This window comes from Amblyomma mixtum, chromosome 1 (genome assembly GCF_055824585.1).
Source record: "Amblyomma mixtum isolate Tamu chromosome 1, ASM5582458v1, whole genome shotgun sequence".
In the NCBI taxonomy this organism is placed as follows: domain Eukaryota; kingdom Metazoa; phylum Arthropoda; class Arachnida; order Ixodida; family Ixodidae; genus Amblyomma; species Amblyomma mixtum.
This window is the reverse complement of record NC_143012.1, coordinates 18,554,986-18,573,393: the sequence shown is the minus strand read 5'-3', so window position 1 is coordinate 18,573,393 and position 18,408 is coordinate 18,554,986. Positions and strand designations below refer to the sequence as shown.

Sequence of the window (18,408 nt, the reverse complement as noted above, 5' to 3'; positions counted from 1 at the left end):
GTACTACTGTTTTCTCTAATTCATTTTTTTGCCGAGTAGCAGCTGACTGGAACGGCCTTCCCCACGATATCGCTGCCATCACCTGCCCTGGAACATTCATGACTGCATTGAACACCTGTACTTCTTAAAAACCCACCCCTTATGTAACACCACGCAAGGGGTCTTTAAGGAAAATAAAGTGATGTGATGTGATGTGACTTTGTAACGAGCGCGTAACAGATGTGTCTAGGCTGGGAACGGATCTTTAAAATGTATGTGCATGTGAGCATTGTTCTGTCTGCAAGTGGTGGTTCATTGGTTTCGACGTACAGGCTATTTATGGGTGACGTCCTGTATGCACCAGTTGAAAGACGCAATCCCAAATTGTGCACAGGATCCAGTCGCTTCAAGTACGATGGCCTTGCTGATCCATACACTATGCAACCGTAATCTAGAATGGAACGTACTACCGAGCGATAAATCTGTAGAAGGCATACCCGATCAGAACCCCACTGTTTGCGTGAAAGGACTTTCAGTATGTTCAGTGCTAGCGACGCCTTCTTTTTCAGTGCGTTTATGTGAGGCAGGAAAGTAAGTTTTTTGTCGAAAGTGATGCCTAGAAATTTGTGTTCCTTTTTTAAAGGCAGCTCGGTTTGGTTTTAGCTTTCAATGCGACAGCTTAGTTACCCTGGCATCCGGCGCAATACCACGAAATCTAACGCAGCGCTCGCTTGCTGCCACGTTGGTGGTATGTTCTGTCGAGTTGCGGTTCAGGCGGACCATCATCTACGCTGCGGTAGCCATCGACCTGGAGGCCGCACGCTCACGAGCTACGCCCACTGGGCCAAGAGCCCCGAATGCCAGGGCCCTCGGATGTCAGCCCGGTACCGAACGTTGTGAAACTCGTCCACTATTTGTAAAGTAGCAGTTCCTTGCCTCGCAGCCAAACAAGGGGTGGAGCAAAGCGCAATGAAAAGTGACCGTCGCAGGATGCACGCTGGCCCAGAACCCGTACAATAAATCTTCGAGTACTCACGGTAAGTTGGAAGCAGATGGCTGTAAGCAGCTAACCAGGCTTAGGGCTTCGTCAAGAGGAGACCAGCAGCAGATCGGGTAGAGGGCTTCGTCAAGAAAAGAGCGGACGCAAACCAGGCGAAAGGCTTCTTCGAGAAGAGAGCAGCAACAATGCTGGCCTGTGGCCCCGCGAGCTCCGGAAACAGTGCCACGAGCGTTCCGACCCAGCCTCGGCGACGCAGGGTGGCGCAGGCGTATAAACGCGACCGTCAATTCCCAAGGACGCTTCTTTCCGAGAACACGCAGCTTGGTCACGTGAACACGGCGTTCGAAAACGCGGCAGTCAGCGCACTAAGTTATCTTGCCGTCGCACTAGATGTCCTGTGAACTACAGCCATAAATATTGATGAAAGTTCTTTTTTCAACTTTAGAATCAAAATTCGTACGACGCTAAATCGGCTGAAAAGATACGGTCTCAATTTTTTGCTGACTTGTCCGAGACCGTTCTGTGTGCGTTATCGTTGAGCTTTTCCTCAATAACAGCGCGAACTTGGACGAGGACAGAAGGAAGACAGACTAGCGCTGACTTGCAGCTGAAATTTTATTGCTTAGACAGTGAAAATGAATGGGTGGCCACCAATCAAAGAAAAACAACACACTCAATCATGCACACTCGCCATTGCTACACACTCAATCATGATATTTATGAACGTTATATCACTTTCATGTCGTTAAAAAGTACAATTCTTTAGAGGGAAGTGCCAAAGCGGGGCTGCTGACGCAAGATTCTGCTGAGCGGGTGATTTGTTCGGCTTCAATGATTTCATGCGTTAGCTGATTTTTGTGTTTACTTATCACCTTGGTTTTCTTGGAGTCCGGCTGGCAATTTCCGCTCTCACAATCTCTGCAATGAATGCCTAGATGTCATTTCATGGTGTTATGCACGTTGTTGTGTCCTTTGAGCCATCCGTTTAGGCGTCTGCCCGTCTGGCCAACAGATTGCTTGCCGCAGGAAAGTGGAATGACAGACCCCTTCTTGGCAAGCCACGAAACGGTTCTCGTGATTAATGGTAATTCTTGTGCGACGTATTCTGAGTTAAACTTTTTACATATCTTGCCTAGCTTTTCTGAAGCCCTAGAAGACAACCCTAACTTGTGCGCGTTCACCAATATTTTTCAGCCTGTGTGCGAAACGATGAATGTAAGACGTTCAAGCGGATGCTTGGGCAAGTTGGTACGACATTTTCCCAACGACTCAAGGAAGCATTCACTTTAACGTTGAGCATTTCTTTTGTCGCCTGAAACAAAAACGTGTCCCGAAATTTTAAGCATGAAATGCTTTTAGCGCCCGTTGTCGGCAGTGTGGTGACGTCACGCCGAGACCGAGAGCCAACATCCGGGCACTGAATTCCCCGGGCACTGAAATGAGAACATCCGAGCACCGTACGAGATTTAACGAGATCTAACGAGACTCTCTAGGCCCTCCTACAGGACCAGCATACAAGCGCCCGTAGCTTCGCGCCGAGACAGTTTCGAACGCGCTGCATATACATTGTCAGGCCTGCGTCTCGTCGTGTCCGCGTAGGCTTCTGCATCGTCCTGCATTTCATGCTTACTCTACTCTCGGTTACGGGGGAGGCAGAGATTTTTCTTTTTTTATCATTTATTTGCGCCATCAAGCAAATCATGCAGTGTCGTCACGATGAACGCTACGAGAATTCCGCTACATACTTATGTGCCATCAAAATGAAAACTAGTTTTCAGCAAGTGAAAGACGCAGTTGAGCTCTCACTTTTCAATGAAAAACCTCAAACGCGCCGCGACGGAAAGGAGATAACTTGGAGTGAAAGGAGAAAGAGAGAAAGGGGTGCCGTAGTGGAGGGCTCCGTAATAATTTCGGCCACCTGGGGATCTCTAGCCTGCACTGACATCACGCAGAGCGCTAACATCACTCAGTACTCTGACCCCTTTCACCAGCTGCGAAGAGGAGCTGGAGGAGGAAAACATTTAAAAAAAGACGAGCTTTTGAGGGTGTATCCGTCCTCGCTTCGGCGAGCGCGGCTTCGGCCGCTTATCTGTTTTTTCAGCAGCGTCCGCTCCGGCGGACGCAGTTGTTGCTGCGATGCGCGTCTTTTCTTTCCTTTTTCTCTTTCCTCTGATCCTTTAACTCTCCTCTGTCTGCACGTGGCAGCGGTGGTGGCTTGGCTCGAGCCAGTAGGCAGGCCTGTGCAATTTCCTTTTCACCCTTCTCTCAGTCACAACAACAGCGCAGCTCTTTGGCGCCCATTTCTGCGTTTCGCTGCGTCGCCATCGCCGTTGTCCCTCGTAACCATCAGTGGCTGTTGTTGTTGCTGTTGCGACTGAAGGACGGACGAAAAGGAAAGTGCACGGGCCTGCCAACTGGCTCGAGCTGAGCCACAATAGGTGGTGTCCAACTGACGGCGGACATTGCGTCACGGCGCAGCTTTGTCACGTGAATTTGAACTTCCGGGTTTTTTCTGTCGTTTGGTTTGCGTAGGCATTGCTTGCAGACGTGCGGTTTCGGTCTTTCTTTTCTTAATGAGTTACTGTATACGCACGACGTCGTGTTCGCCGACCGGAAGTTTGTACACGCACGATGTGATACGCTTGTGCTATCTGACGATAAAAAACAATATCAACTTTGTTTCTCCGTGGCCTCCGTGATCGGCTCCGGCGGTGCGCCGCTGCTCTTTGCTCTATCGCGGGGGCCACGGTCCCACCGCTCCGTCCCAGCCTGTCGTATGACACTCCACACACGCTCGCATTTGTGTTTTTTTACTTTTCTTTTTCCTAACTGCGGGCACGAGAGGAAAGGCGGAGGGAGTGGTGAAAAGTCGTCCGCTTCTACGCAGCGCGTTTGAACTTGTTTACGTCAGTCTTGTTTACAAAATTGTCAGTCCAATGTTTCCAATGCTGCTACAGCCTTGCTGCGTCCGGAGCAAAATGTATGTGTGTGTGCGTGCGTGCGTGCGCGCGCGCCTGTAGCCTGTACAGACGCGTACAGGCTACAGGCTAGACGCAGGCGCCTCGGGCGCGACCGCGAGCGCCCGCACCCCGCGCGCGAGCGCTGCTTTGTTTTAGAAGTTTCAATGATAGGCGAAATAGGAAACAGAAAGAAAGCAAGCAAGCGCGCACTTATGCTGCCGCTACACATATGTAGCGGCAGCTCCCAAAGGTGATGCGCGTCGATGGCAGGCTTGCCTACGGAAAGGGACGCCGAGGGCGGCTGCAGCCGTTGGGAAGGGGTTTGAAGCTCCGCTGTGGGACGGGCGAACTATAACGAAGGTGGTGAGGGGGAAAACCACTTGCTTAGAAAACCAAAAAGTGCACGACGGTCTGCAGCACGGGGGCCGGCCAACCGGCACCAACAAGACGAGCGCATTGACGCCATCATCAGGAAGGCAACAAAGCGAGCACTGGACCTCCCGGTGGCTACCTCCAACGCCAAACTGAAGGCGTTGGGAGTGGTAAACTCCTATCAGGAGTTGCGGGAGGCCCACCTCGTGAACCAATATACGCGGCTATCGCAGACGGTGCCTGGGCGCCGCCTGCTAAACCGCTTACACATCCAAAACACATGCATACCAGAGGGGACGGAGAACATCCCGGTGCTGTGGCGCCACATGCTCTTGGTCGCTCCGCTCCCGCGTAACATGGACATAGCTTCACATGAAGGCAGACGACAAGCGCGGGTTCGCACGCTTGAGAGGCAATATGGCTATAAAGAGGGCGTCTATTACGTGGACATCACAGGGCCGTCGCCCGCGGGATTCTTCACGGCTGCCGTAGTCCACCGGGGAATGAATGTCGATGGGCTATCTTTTCGGGCCCCAAATTCAACACGAGCGGAGGAAGTCGCAATAGCTCTCGCTGCCGCCGATCCAAAATCGAAAACGGTTATCACAGACTCTCGCCGGGCCTGTGAACATTATCTTGCAGGCGAAATATCACCTCTGGCCTCGCAAATTCTAAGACGCGCTCTCGCCGATCCAACTCGCACAAAAGTGATCTGGGCTCCTGGCCACCAGGGTCTACGAGGCAATGAGGCCACTGATGCGGCCGCCCGAGCGCTCACACACCGGGCTCCTCATCCTAGCTCTCATCTCTCAGAAGCTCATAAACCGCTTCTGCGGTTCCGCGAAATCCTAATTTATTATTGCGACAGCCACCGTCTCTACCCGGCACCCGCCAAGGGGCTGAGTAAGGCGGAGGAGTGAACTCTGCGGCGCCTGCAGACAGGAACCCTTCTCTGTCCTGCAATAGCAAAACACTTCGATCCGAACACAGATGGGCGCTGCCCGCACTGTGGAGAGATCTGCGATATCTTTCACATGGTGTGGGCATGTACTCAGAATCCTCACCTTCCCCCCTCCCCCACCCCCACCCGAGAGGCATGGGAGACTGCCCTCCTCAACTGCTCCACACTGGAGTCCCAAAGGGCTCTGGTCAAGCGGGCGCGAGACGGGGCCTCGTCATGCGGTGTCCCGGACTAAGGATACCGACCATGCAGCAGGGTTATTTTTTTTTTTAACCCTCAAGCTCTCTTTGATTAAAGTTTTTCACCACCACCACCACCAACCGGCACATATAGCTATAGGTCGCTTGCCAAAAAGCGCTGCCGAATGCCGCGCGGTATCTACTAGAATAGTTTAGAAGAGGCAAGCGGTGCACGAGCGGCTAAGGCGCGCCTCGAAGGAACCGAAAGACGGGAGGTGGCGGTGATGGAAGGGGAATGGTTCAAACAACGTTATAACTCTGACGTCTTGCACTCGTGAAAACCACTGAAGTTAGAAATTTCCGAACTTGAAAAAGTGCTCGTTCACAAAGTTGTGTTTAGTCGCGAACAGTGTATTCGTTCTGACTCGGAAAATCTCTGAACGCTTGTTTCGCGAACTTCGCAAAGCTGTCATACTTCTCCCCTAAGCAGATCTCCACACAGCAACGCCGAAATGCCTGTCGTCCACGCTAAGCCATTGGCGAACTGGTAGAGGCCGTCGAGCATGGATGGGGGGAGAAAAAAAAAACGCAGCACGCGACTACGCGCGGCGAGAGCGAACGCTAATTTTCGTCGCTAGACGGCGCAAGCGACCCACGTCGTGCGTGTACAAACCCCCGGTCGGCGAACACGACGTCGTGCGTATACAATCACTCCTTCTTAATACTGGCGCTCACATTGCTGGAAAAAGGATGTTGTGCGCTGCCTAAACCTGCAGAAACTTCATTGCAACGGAATGCAACATGTTCCGAGTGCCATCAAGTACAGGGAACGGCAAGAACAGTGCGCCGTTGCGATCCGCTGGCAGACTGCCTGCGACGGTCAACCCTATGCTGTGCTTCGAGCATTTTGTTGGCGGCAGAGTTTGAGAGCGTTGTGGAAGTTGAAGAATTCGGTAAAGTAGGTTGTTGATCTCCTTGAGGAGCACCAATTTCTCGCTCGGAAGACTTCGGCTATGTGCCACAACCGTTCTCACATGACGGCGGCAGCACCGCGCGGTCTAGGTTGGCAAATATATGCTGTTCGGCCTCCGTCAGTAAAGCGTGACAACTTAAGATGTTAAAGGACAGGACGATTATTCCTAGACATTTGCGCTGAATGCGAGTAGCTCGAATTCATAGCTAATACTTAAGGCGTGTGTTGTTGCTGCCGTCAGCTGTCGAAACGGCGACACCGCGGCCACGTACGGCGGCATCTCGTTCGCTGGCACTGCTCTGAGCACTTGTAAGAGTTATAAATTGTTCTATGAGGCCATTTTCGCTAATTTCATGCTCAAACTGAAACACGTTTTCACCAGAACACTAGTCGACATGAGCACGCAGCAAGTGTCGAAAATTATAATTAAGCAACCTGTTACACATAAGTTCCCTGTTTGTGTGGACCCCCATGTTGCAGTAATGTTTCTTCGTTTCCTGTGTGCGCAGAAGGAGGCTGACAAACGAGGTGATCGCATTAGAAAGTGATAAGAATTATTAACCGCCTTTCTTTTCATACTCTGAGTCAGTAAGTTGGGAAAAGCTTCACTTCAGGATAACACAATTAAAAATAAATGGCAGCCAACATAGCCTAGCTGTTTTTCACCTTTCATTGTACAGAACTTGGTAGAATTGACATCTGAGACAAATGCTATAATACTGTGCAGCAAAGTGTCATTCGCACACTGTTTATGTGCTGAACATGCATATGAAGTAAATAAATGTCTACGTCTATATCTTGCATATGTGATGCATTGCATGTTTGCATGTAGTAATATTGCACTTAATGATTGACTAATTGAGAGGTACATTGGTGATTTCAAGAAGTGCAAGATGCTACAAGGAAGGCAGAGGCTGGTCTAGTGGTCGTTGGGTTCATAACGATCAAGAGTAATAATCATGCTATAAAATTACGTTTTTTTATTGAAAAACCAAGGAACGCATTGTGTTCAGTCATTCCAGAGTTTTTGGTATCACTAGTGTCTTAGGGATGGTTTATCAATGTGCAAGTTGTGCCGCATTGTTAACGCCAAAGCTAAAACTGGATGCAAATGCCTTTTGTTCAACATTGCACAAGACTTTGTAACAGGAACTTGTAGAAGATTCTGAAAACAACTCGTATCAAGCTTCTGTGTGTGCTGTAAAAGCTGAAGCATGATATTTTTTTTTATGCTCGACCATACTATTTATTATAATTTACTATTTGTCACAAAGATCTCCTGCATTAAACTCATTTATTACATGCTGTAGAAAATGCGCTGCGAAAGGTTTTGCAAGACAAAGATATGATGTTATACCTACAGGACAAGAAGAGTTTCTCGTTAATAGCTGAGAAACTTGCTCCTCTTGCAGTTCAACAATAAAGCTGCCCACGTCAAGAGCTTGTTCTGCTTTTGGCTCCTGTTGCTTACTGTTTTGTCTTTGTGCCTGACTTTCTTTACGTTCAATAAAACTTCTTTTGGGGCTAGTTGGTGCATTTTGAATCTAAGAAAAGGAGCAGCACCAAAGCATGCAAACAAAAACAAAGAAAGGAGAAGAGACAAGCGCTGTAGTGCGTGTTGTGGTGCCTGTAGTGAAGCTCTGTAGCAGGCTTTGATGCCTTGTTTTGGCTTTAGGTTTTTATTAGGAAAAACAGAAGGCAAACTCATCTTTTGCCTAGCTGCTAGTGTTGTTACTTACCTACCTTACCTTGAACATTGTGCATACAGTGCGTAAGTTATACATATCCACATTTCTATACATAGCTAGGCATCAACAGCTGAGGTGCCAATCATTGGCGACATCTGTCTGTACACAGGCTGGTGGTTCTCCTTCAACTAAGCTCAGAGCACGAAGTACACGACAACAAAATGGCTACAGGCTCTCCTCTGCTTCATGGGAAGCAACATTGATTTTACATCCTTGAAGCTAGTGAATGTTCAAGAGATGACACAAAACAAAGCATTTATTTTTGTATATCTTTTTAATCTACCCAATGCAGCAACCAGCATCGGGAAATCGAGTACAGAAATTCTTAACATTCAGAGGTGCAAGTTAAATGTAAATGGCTTGTAATGTCCCACACCACCATGCAGGGTGTGAAATGCATTGCAGTGCAGTTGCAGTGCATAACTATGCATAGTCAATTTTGTTTGTGAGAAAAGTTCTTGTGCATCCACCAAAGCTGCAGTAAGTGGACGCCTCTCACTGCTGGAATAGCTGCCATGTAACTTCCCATCTGGGCTCTTGGCGCACATAAGTGGAGGTTTTCAGCCACAAAGTCTCGGTGCATGCTTGTTGGGGCATAATTCGTACAGGCAGCAAAGACTACAGTAGTGCTGAAAATTCAACACATTTGTAATGCAGTTGCATTTTTGCATTACAGCTCAACTAAAATTAAATCACATGACAGAGTTGTTAAGAATGCCAGCTTCTGCAGTAATTATTCCGTAACGCATAGCAAATATGCAACGAAAGCAATTAAGCTGACAAGTACGCAGGAACCGACAATAAAAAATCTCGGAGCATTTGGCTAAACTATTCACTTTATCTTTACAAACCAGTGAGTTGCCAGAAGATTGGAAGAAGGCTCGTGTTGTGCCGATTCATAAAAAAGGTGACAAGTTACTCGTGACTAATTACCGACCGGTCTCAATTATCTCTACATCCTGTAAGCTTCTAGAGCACATCGTGGCCCACTTTATAATTCACTTTTTAAATGAAAGAAACATTCTGTCACCTTTTCAGCACGGATTCAGGAAGGGAATGTCGACCATCACTCAACTAGTTACTACTATTGATGATTTTCTTAGAGTGCTGGACAACTCGGGACAGATCGATGTTCTTTTTTTGGATATGGCGAAAGCTTTTGATAAGGTACCACATGCAAAGCTCCTTTATAAACTGCAGTTACTTGGTATTCCGTTGTATCTTATTGAATGGGTCAGAGCTTACTTAAGCGGTAGAACTCAGTGTGTTGATGTGAATGTTACTCTTTCTGAATCGCTTCCTGTTACTTCCGGTGTTCCTCAGGGCAGTGTGTTAGGACCTTTGTTGTTTTTAATATATATAAATGATTTAATAGACACCATTCCTCCGTCTGTGTCAATAAGGTTGTTCGCGGATGACTGCGCTGTATACAAAGAAATAACCTCAATTGCAGATCATCAATTGCTTCAAGCATCTTTGCTTAAAATATGTCACTGGTGTGAAGAATGGGACATGGATTTAAACATTGATAAGAGTGCGCTTCTCCGAGTTACGAGAAAAAAAAATGTTAGTAATTACCAATATTGCCTTCACCACAGTCACATCCGAGAGGTCTCACAGTACAAGTATCTAGGAATTACTCTTAACAACCGATTAACCTGGGGTACTCATATTTCTGAGATCTGTTCAGCCGCTTTTTTCAGCTGTGTTTCTTGAGACGCAAATTAAAACACACTCCTAGAGGTATTAAGCTTCTGGCTTACAAAACTTTTGTCAGGTCCAAACTTGAGTACTCTTCTGAAATTTGGGACCCGCACACCAAGAAACATATTTATCAACTAGAGCTCATCCAAAGGAAGGCAGTACGTTTCATTTTTAATAAATATAGAAGGTCTGACTCCCCAACACAGCTCATGAAAGACAATAGCATTCCATTGCTTCGTACACGCAGAAAACTTAATCGTATTTCTTTCCTTCATAAAATTATCTCAGGCAAGCTTAACATTCCTCCCCCTTCATTCATCAAGCATTCCACTGCTCGAAGGACCCGCCATACAAGGGAGCACTCCTTACAGCCTCTTTTTGCTAAAACGAACTCATTTAAGCACAGTTTTTTCCCTCAAACAATAGCAGATTGGAACGCACTCCCTGAATCGATTTTTAACTCTCCTGACATAGAACAGGCACTAAAAACATTTTTGCTTCAGTAAAAAGGAAGTGACTCTCCTGTATTCAATTTTAAGCATGTATTTCCCTTTATCGTTGCTATGTTCATCTTTTAAGTTCCATTTTTGCTGTGTGTCACATGAAATGTTTTCACGTGGTGTTGTAATTTGTGTTATCTTATGCCCCTCCTGCTTGGGCCAACGCTGGCCTGCAGTATTTTGAAATAAATAAATAAATAAATAAATAAATAAATAAATAAATAAATAAATAAATAAATAAATAAATAAAAAACAGATTGTGCCCCTTGCTAAGGTTGTAAAACATTGATAAGTTCACAGACTTTCGAGAGGAGGAGCGACACGTGGGCAATCAGGGACGCCGTAGTAGAGGCCTCCATATTAATTGTAACCACTGGGAGTTCTTTAACGTGCGCTGACATCGCGCAGCGCACGGGCGCCTTTCGCGCTTCGCCTCCATCGGAAACGCGGCCGCCGAGTCCCGGATCGGGTCCTCCGACTTAGTAGACGAGCGCCCTAACCGCTAGGCCACCGCGGCGTGTATAGAAAAAGTACCGAAAGTCCTCCGCGGGTTTGCACGGTTCAAGCTCCTTGCCGTCGTAGCCACCCTGCTACAATGTGCGCTCGTACGTAATGCTAGGCTGCGGTTGCTGGTAGTCCATATATTCAGCGCCTGGAAGCGCGAAACCTCTAGGATATATGTACTCTAATATATATTAGAGAACTATGTAGCAGCCATATGATAACCGTAACAAGAAGCGGACTTTTCAGCGAGTGAATGAAGCGTCCTAAACTTCAGCGCGAACAGACGACGCATGCCGAAACGTTCGCACTTACAACGCTTTTCCGCCCTTAATTCCAATACGGAACGGCGAGCGTGGGCATAATAATGCACGTAGAGCATGCTGACCTTTTTTACGACTGCATTCGCGCGTATTAACTTATTAGGAGCGAATTTAAGCTTGGCAAATCCGCATTTCAAGCAGAGCGCTGTACACGCGCATCTCGCCGAAAGACCCGGAAGTCGGAGTACCCGGCATGCCTTGCGGCTCGTTCAGATTGGACACCACCTATCGCTGCCACGTGCAGACAGTGGACAGTTGAAAAGTATGACAGGAAAGACTGCAAGAACAGACGCGCGTCACAACGACCGCGTCCGCCCAAGCGACGACGGCAGTTTTAAGGCGAAAGCCTTTAATGGCCCATACTGTCGTGACCAAGACATGTTAGCAAATTGTCCGCGTTTCAGATTGGTCGAAATGGTCGTGACGTCACTGCGCGCGAATTTTGACTGGTGTCCACTGTGATATGTGAGACAGTTACTGCATAATTTCCTTTCCTGAAATACAATTTTCATTTTCTTCATTACGGCCTCTCTCTCTCTTTCTTCTCTTTCTTCTTACACTCCACTTCCTCCCTTCCTGTAGGGGGCGGTTAAGGTGTCCACCGAGATGACAAAGACAACGCCACTTCTTTTCCTCAAAAAGCGTTGCGTTCAAAGGGCAACGCATCGCGCCGAACGGGTGGTGGCGTTCCGTGGACTCCCTGGCAGTGCTACAACACGCTGTCGCGTTCCACTCCTAAAGGCAAAGATTAAGCGTCATTAATTGGCAGTTAATGCACAAACAGAATGTGAAGGGAACAATCGCGTGGCAGAATGCAGCACTCAGGCTTTCGCCTTTCACCACTTTAGCCGGTAAAGTTCCTTGTAATTTTTCCTTAAGGCCCTTACGGCACGGTTCGGGTATCTACCGAGATATGAGAAAGACAGGCTTCGTTTCCTTTCCTTTAAACCAATTTCCTTTTCATTTTGCTTCCCTTACTGCGCGGTTCGGGTGTCCACCGAGATACGAGTTTCCTGGTGCAGTTTGTCTATTTTTTTTTAGTTGTGATATTTCCTTTTTTTCGTTTCTGTGCCTATTTTCATTCTTTTTTTATTACAGAGTCGGCGGTCACCTGCGCTGCGCGTGACCACTCGGTTTCGCGCATGCGCAGAATGTGGCTTTTGCAGCATACCCGGCATACGCGAATCTCGTCTCCGACCCTCGTAGTGAAGCTTTTCGCTTCGAAACTTGATGTCGAGAGTTTTTTAGAGCGCTGATCTTCGGCGTCCGTTTCTGCGCGCGGCGTCGCCGTCGCCGTGACTGCGCCACTTTCTGCGCCCATGTATCCTGCTTGCTTGCGGCTCTACACCGCCGGCGCACAGCACAATACAGCCAACCTCAACGCCGGAGAATGCAGCACAACGGCGGCTGCAAGAAGAAAACGCCATGCTCCTCCAACGCATCGCATTACTGGAAGCCAAGCTAAGTGCTACCTCTGGGGGACCATCCCCTTCTTCCTCACTTCCTTCCCCCACTTCTAACCCCACTCACGCTCCTGACTCACCAAATCAACAAGACACTAACCCTCAAAGCAATGACCATCCCCCCACCGCACCCATGCATGAGGACCCAGAGCCCGATCTCGAACCGCTACCCTCCCCGAACAATAGCGCTAGAACAAGCGTAGCTCTCTCGGATGCAGACCTCCAAGCAGTGGCAGATCGCCTTGAAAACATTCTCTGTGCTCGGCTAGAAGCTCGCCTGGTCGAACGTATTGAACACATCATAGTAACTAAGCTTGAAGCAGCGCTTTCGCAAAAAATCGATCAAATGTTCGTCCAAATCTCTACAACCTTCCATAAAGCGCTGGAAGAGCATGCAGAACGCACAGCCCGCCGATTTCAGGAAATAGAAGAGCATCTGGCTGGATTTGACAGTCACCCCTATCGTAAGCGCAAACCAAAGACACCAGAGCATCAGGACCCCCCAACCCCGAACATAAGTCATACTCCTCCCACTTTAACGCAACAGGCACTCCCATCGCTGCCACATGATGGCGCCCTCTAAACCTTTATGCACGGTCTGGCAGTGGAACTGCCGGGGTTTTGGGAGAAAACGAGGGATCCTCCAACAACTTCTACAACGTGCTTCAGGCCCGGATGTCTTGGCGCTACAGGAACCGATTAATCGCATTACCCTGCCGGGATATACGCCTTATTTACCCTCATCGGAGGCACCACACAACGTAGCATTTCTTGTTAAACGTACGTGTCCCGTATTGGTGCACAGCCTCCCCGTTTGCGACATTGACCATATCTGCATTGAGCTTGTACCCAATAACCCAAAATTCCACAGTCTCTTTATTCTCAATATTTATAGCCCCCCTAAAACGGCTCTCCCAAACTTCGACCGGCTTTTCTCACTTGTCAAACAACTTGCGCATAAGCGACCCTTGCTAATTGTAGGGGACTTCAATGCCCCACACACAGCATGGGGGTACCCTATAGACACTCCAAAGGGCCGCCGAGTCTGGCTGTCCGCACAGCAGGAAGGCTTCACACTTCTTACTGATTCCGATCACCCCACTCGTGTGGGAACAAGTGTGAGCAGGGACACCACACCAGATCTCACATTCACACACTCCATTCCTGATGCAAAATGGTGCAACACTAATGAAAATGTAGGCAGCGATCACTACATTATAGAGATTACGCTCCATAGCCAAATTGGCAAACCCTCCCCTAAACACCCAACTATCACGAACTGGGAATCTCTCAGAAAATGCCGAAGCAATAGAACGCACACGTACATAACGGACATAGAGGCGTGGACCACAAAACTACAACAGGATATACGTGCAGTTACTCGCACTACCCCCCCGGATTGCCCCAGTGAGGCGGTAGACACACGCCTCTTGCGTTTGTGGGAGGCAAAAACGGGCCTTGAGCGCCGCTGGCATAAACAACGGTGGAACCGAACTCTTAAAAGAAGACTTTGTAGACTAAATGCAGAAATAGAGAAGCACGCAACCACTCTGATGAGGCAAAATTGGGAGACCTTATGCACTCGTCTGAATGGAAACATGAGTCTCTCTCAGACATGGCGCCTATTTAGGCATCATCTAGACCCAACACAGTCCAAAACGACCCAGAATCATAACCTCACTAAACTCATTCATGGCAGCACAGTTCAACCACAGGACCTCTTACAACAGCTTAAAGACCTCTACCTTCCACCATTCCCTGCCCAAACTCACCCCGACTACGAAGGCGCCCCAAACGCACTCTTAGACCAGCCCATTACAGAAGCTGAGGTAAGGGCAGAACTCCACAAACTGAACACATCCTCCGCTCCGGGACCGGATGGGATCACGAACAGGGCACTACGAAATGTGGACACCCCCTCTATCGAAGTCTTAACAGCCTATTTCAACGAGTGCTGGCAAAACGGTTCCCTACCTCCTCAGTGGAAAACAGCGAAAGTTGTATTTCTGCCCAAGCCAGGCAAGCCGCTTCACCATACTAATCTCCGACCCATCTCTCTTACTTCATGTGTAGGCAAGCTCTTCGAGCATGTCATTCAGACGCGACTCAGCAACTACTTGGAGGATAATGAGCTCCTCCCTAACAGCATGTATGGTTTTAGACCAGGATTGTCAGCGCAGGATGTATTCCTCCAACTACAACATCAGATACTGGAACTCAAAACAAAGGATACGAAAGCCATATTAGGAGTAGACCTCATTAAGGCCTTTGATCACGTTACCCACGCGGCTATCCTAACGAACCTACAATCCCTCGACGTTGGACAACGCATGTACAACTGCATTCGCGATTTCCTCAGTAATCGCACGGCCCATCTCTCATTCGGCCCGCATTCCTTAAACGACATCAACATCGGAGCACGAGGCACCCCACAGGGAGCGGTCCTCTCCCCGACTCTCTTTAACATAGCCATGATGGGATTACCTAAATTACTCAAGTCGATACCTAACCTACACTTCAGCTTCTATGCCGATGACATTACACTATGGACATGCCGAGGTAGCGACGCGGAGATAGAACACCGCTTACAGACAGCACTAAATACCATTTGCACGTACGTCCGTGATAGAGGGCTCTCATGCTCCCCCACGAAATCGCAACTTTTCATATACAAACCCCACCGAATGTCTGGCACACCACCGAATATTCAGCTCGTTTTGGGCAAGGAACCGATTCCCACAGTGCCAAAGGTTCGCATACTGGGAATGTTTCTCACTACTTCTGGCTCTCACACTGACACGATCCAAGCGCTACAAACGCACACACAACAAGCCACTAGGCTCATCAAACGTGTGGCACACAGAAAATCGGGCCTACGGGAACCAAACACGCTTCGACTAACACAGGCTTACATCACCAGTAGAATAACATATGCACTACCGTATCTGCCCCTCTTAGCGAAAGATAGAGAACGCCTAGACGGCCTCATACGGAGCAGTACGCGCACAGCTTTACGCCTTCCCCCATGCACTTCCACAGAGCGCCTTCTTCGACTAGGAATACATAACACTTTCGAGGAACTCTGTGAGGCCACCAAAACGGCACAACTAGCCAGACTCACACGCACCCCTGCAGGACGAGCTCTGCTGCAGTCTCTTCGCATATCGCCTGTCGGCGTTATACCCGGCACTGACACAATCCCCACTCCCATAAGAGCTGCAGTTCAGATACCCCCCCTCCCTAAACACATGCACCCGGAGCGCGATAAAAAGCGCAGAGAGGCCCGGGCCTTAGCACTACACAGAGCTTACGGAGAGGATCCCAATGTAGCATATACTGATGCCTCGCTCTACGCATCAGGCGCACAGGCAGCTATAGTGGCTGTTCGCAGTGACGGCCGCCCCATCACGGCAGGAACCATTCTTACCTCATCCATAACCACGGCAGAGGAAGCGGCTATCGCTCTAGCCATCTCCTCTTCAGCCGCTACCAAAATTATATCCGATTCGCAAACAGCAATCCTAAATTATAGCACTGGTCGCATCTCTCGGCAAGCCAGCAGCATACTCCGGCGCTGGAATCCCTCCAGAACCGTAACGCTCATCTGGGCGCCAGCACATGCCGGACTACCCGGAAACGAGGAGGCGCATGCCCTCGCCCGAGATCTTACCCTCCGGGCGGGTGAGCACACCGCCTCCTCCGTCGAAGGGGAGTGCCTGTTAAATTTCAGTGACATCCTACAACACTATCGTTCCAACAGACAGATATACGCACCTCCTCACCCTTCGCTATCAACCACGCAATCAACTTTCTGGCGCAGGCTTCAAACTCGCACACTCCCATACCCGATAGTCATGCACGGACGCTTCCCTGACCTATTCTCCTCCTCCTGTCGACTATGTGGCAAACCAGGCGACTTTCTGCATGTTCTGCTCACCTGTTCCACTTACCCGCACCCCCCTCCCCCAGAGGTGGCACTCACTTACTGGGAACAGCTGATGTCCAGTTCAGCACTCCAAGACCAACGACTCGCCATCACCAGTGCCTCTAACAGGCTGGCCCTCCAGGGTCTGGCACACCATTTGTAAGGGAGGAACCCACTGTTTGGGCCACTCCCGCAGGCCATGAGGGGGGCTCTGCCCCCCACCTGTAATTTGTCGTGGCCAATAAAGTTTACACCACCACCACCTCGCCGTCGCCGTTGTCCGTAGTAGCCCGCAGTGGACACCCTAGTCGCGCTTTACGCTGCAAGACCAATGGAACGGAAGCTTGTAGTAGTAGTAGTCGATGGGAGTGGTTCCCTCTTCACGGGACCCATATGCATCCCTGGCCGCCTGGCCCCTGGAGATCAGGACGAGCTCGTCTTCCACGGCGGGGCTGGTTAGCAAGGTCTCCCATCGCTCGGTGAAGGAGGATGAGGGATGGGGTGGGGTAGTGGGGCAGGTAAGAGGTGGGGGGATTTCCTTGATGAAGTTGCATACTCCAATGACATTTTGAAGCGTGCCTAACCTCAGTCTTGCAGAAATCACATTCCTTCTGGTACCTTTCAGGGCACATCTTGTGTTGAAGGTAAGGGTGCGGGAAGGATCCTGCCTGTATCTGCCTTGGGCCCCCGGTCACCAGGGACTCCAGGGAAACGATCAGGCCGCCCGCGCTCTCTCTCCCCGGGCTATCTCCCTGTCCTTGGAAGGGTACTCCCAATCAGACAATCTGGCCATTACATTCAAACAAATCACCGATTACTACAAGGAGGAGCACCGGCGCTACCCGGCCCCTTGTAAGGGTCTGGATCGCGCTGACGAGCGCCTCCTCATCAAAATTCTCACTAACACTGTACTGTGCCCGGCGGTGCTTAAACATTTCAATACATCCTTTGATGGCACGTGCCAGTTCTGTGGGGAGGTGTCTGACACCTTCCACATGGTTTGGGCGTGTCAATCTAACCCATCTGTCCCCCCCAACCCCAACCCCACCAGAGAGGACTGGGAGGCGGCCCTGCTCGGCTGTCAAGATCTAAAGAGCCAAAAGGCCTTGGTTAACGGACGCGGGCGGCGTTGCTTGCCAATGGGGCCCCGGAATAGGGGCTCCACCTAGTACTGTGAGGGGAAAGGGCCAATAGGGTCCTACCCCAATCACCTTTCTGTAAAAAATGTAATTGACCATAAATGTTTTTCACCACCACCACCACCTGTAGATCGCTTGCTGTTCTCTGGTAAGCGATTTGTGAAGATCGGGGTAACGTCGCCTCTCCGTCTTGTAATTTCCTTATAACTAATAATGGACTGTGGCTCACCTTCCTCTGCCCGGTGTTCCATCTCTCGGGCGAGGCGGAGGTTAGGGGAGTAGATCGGAGACTGCGGCGGGTCTGGGAAAGAGATGAGTGCACATGGGCGTCCGGAAGGGGGGGCAAGGGGGGGCGGTTGGCCCCCCTTGGAATTACGGATATTATTTATGCTCTAGTAGGAAACTGCCACAAACCTACCGCCTCCCCCATCCCCAGACATCGGGTGCACCCCCCTGGAAAAAGTTCTGCGGACGCCCTTGTGAGTGCATAGGGAGTCTGTGATAGTATCCACCGCCCAGCTCGTGAACTGGACAGGCGGATGATTTCTCTCTCCCGGTGTAGGTTGAGGAGGGCTGGAAGGGGATGGAAAAGCCTATTCTGTACAGGAAGTGCCTTGGTTGGACAATATTTGTGGAGCTCCACAACTTTCCTATTGACGCCTGAACGTTTCAAGCTATATT

At 49.5% G+C, this 18,408-nt stretch overlaps 1 protein-coding gene across 1 annotated transcript in view; it reads right to left on the bottom strand.

The window, feature by feature from the left end:
- Positions 1 to 18,047, bottom strand: part of LOC149365641 (high affinity cAMP-specific and IBMX-insensitive 3',5'-cyclic phosphodiesterase 8A-like) — a 57,716-nt gene extending 39,669 nt beyond the window's left edge. Inside the window, exon 1 of the mRNA XM_089544923.1 lies at positions 17,957 to 18,047. Coding sequence (XP_089401049.1) covers positions 17,957 to 17,978 — 22 coding nt within the window. The 5' untranslated portion in view covers positions 17,979 to 18,047. The remainder of the gene's footprint in view (positions 1 to 17,956) is intronic.
- Between the last annotated feature and the right edge of the window lie 361 nt (positions 18,048 to 18,408).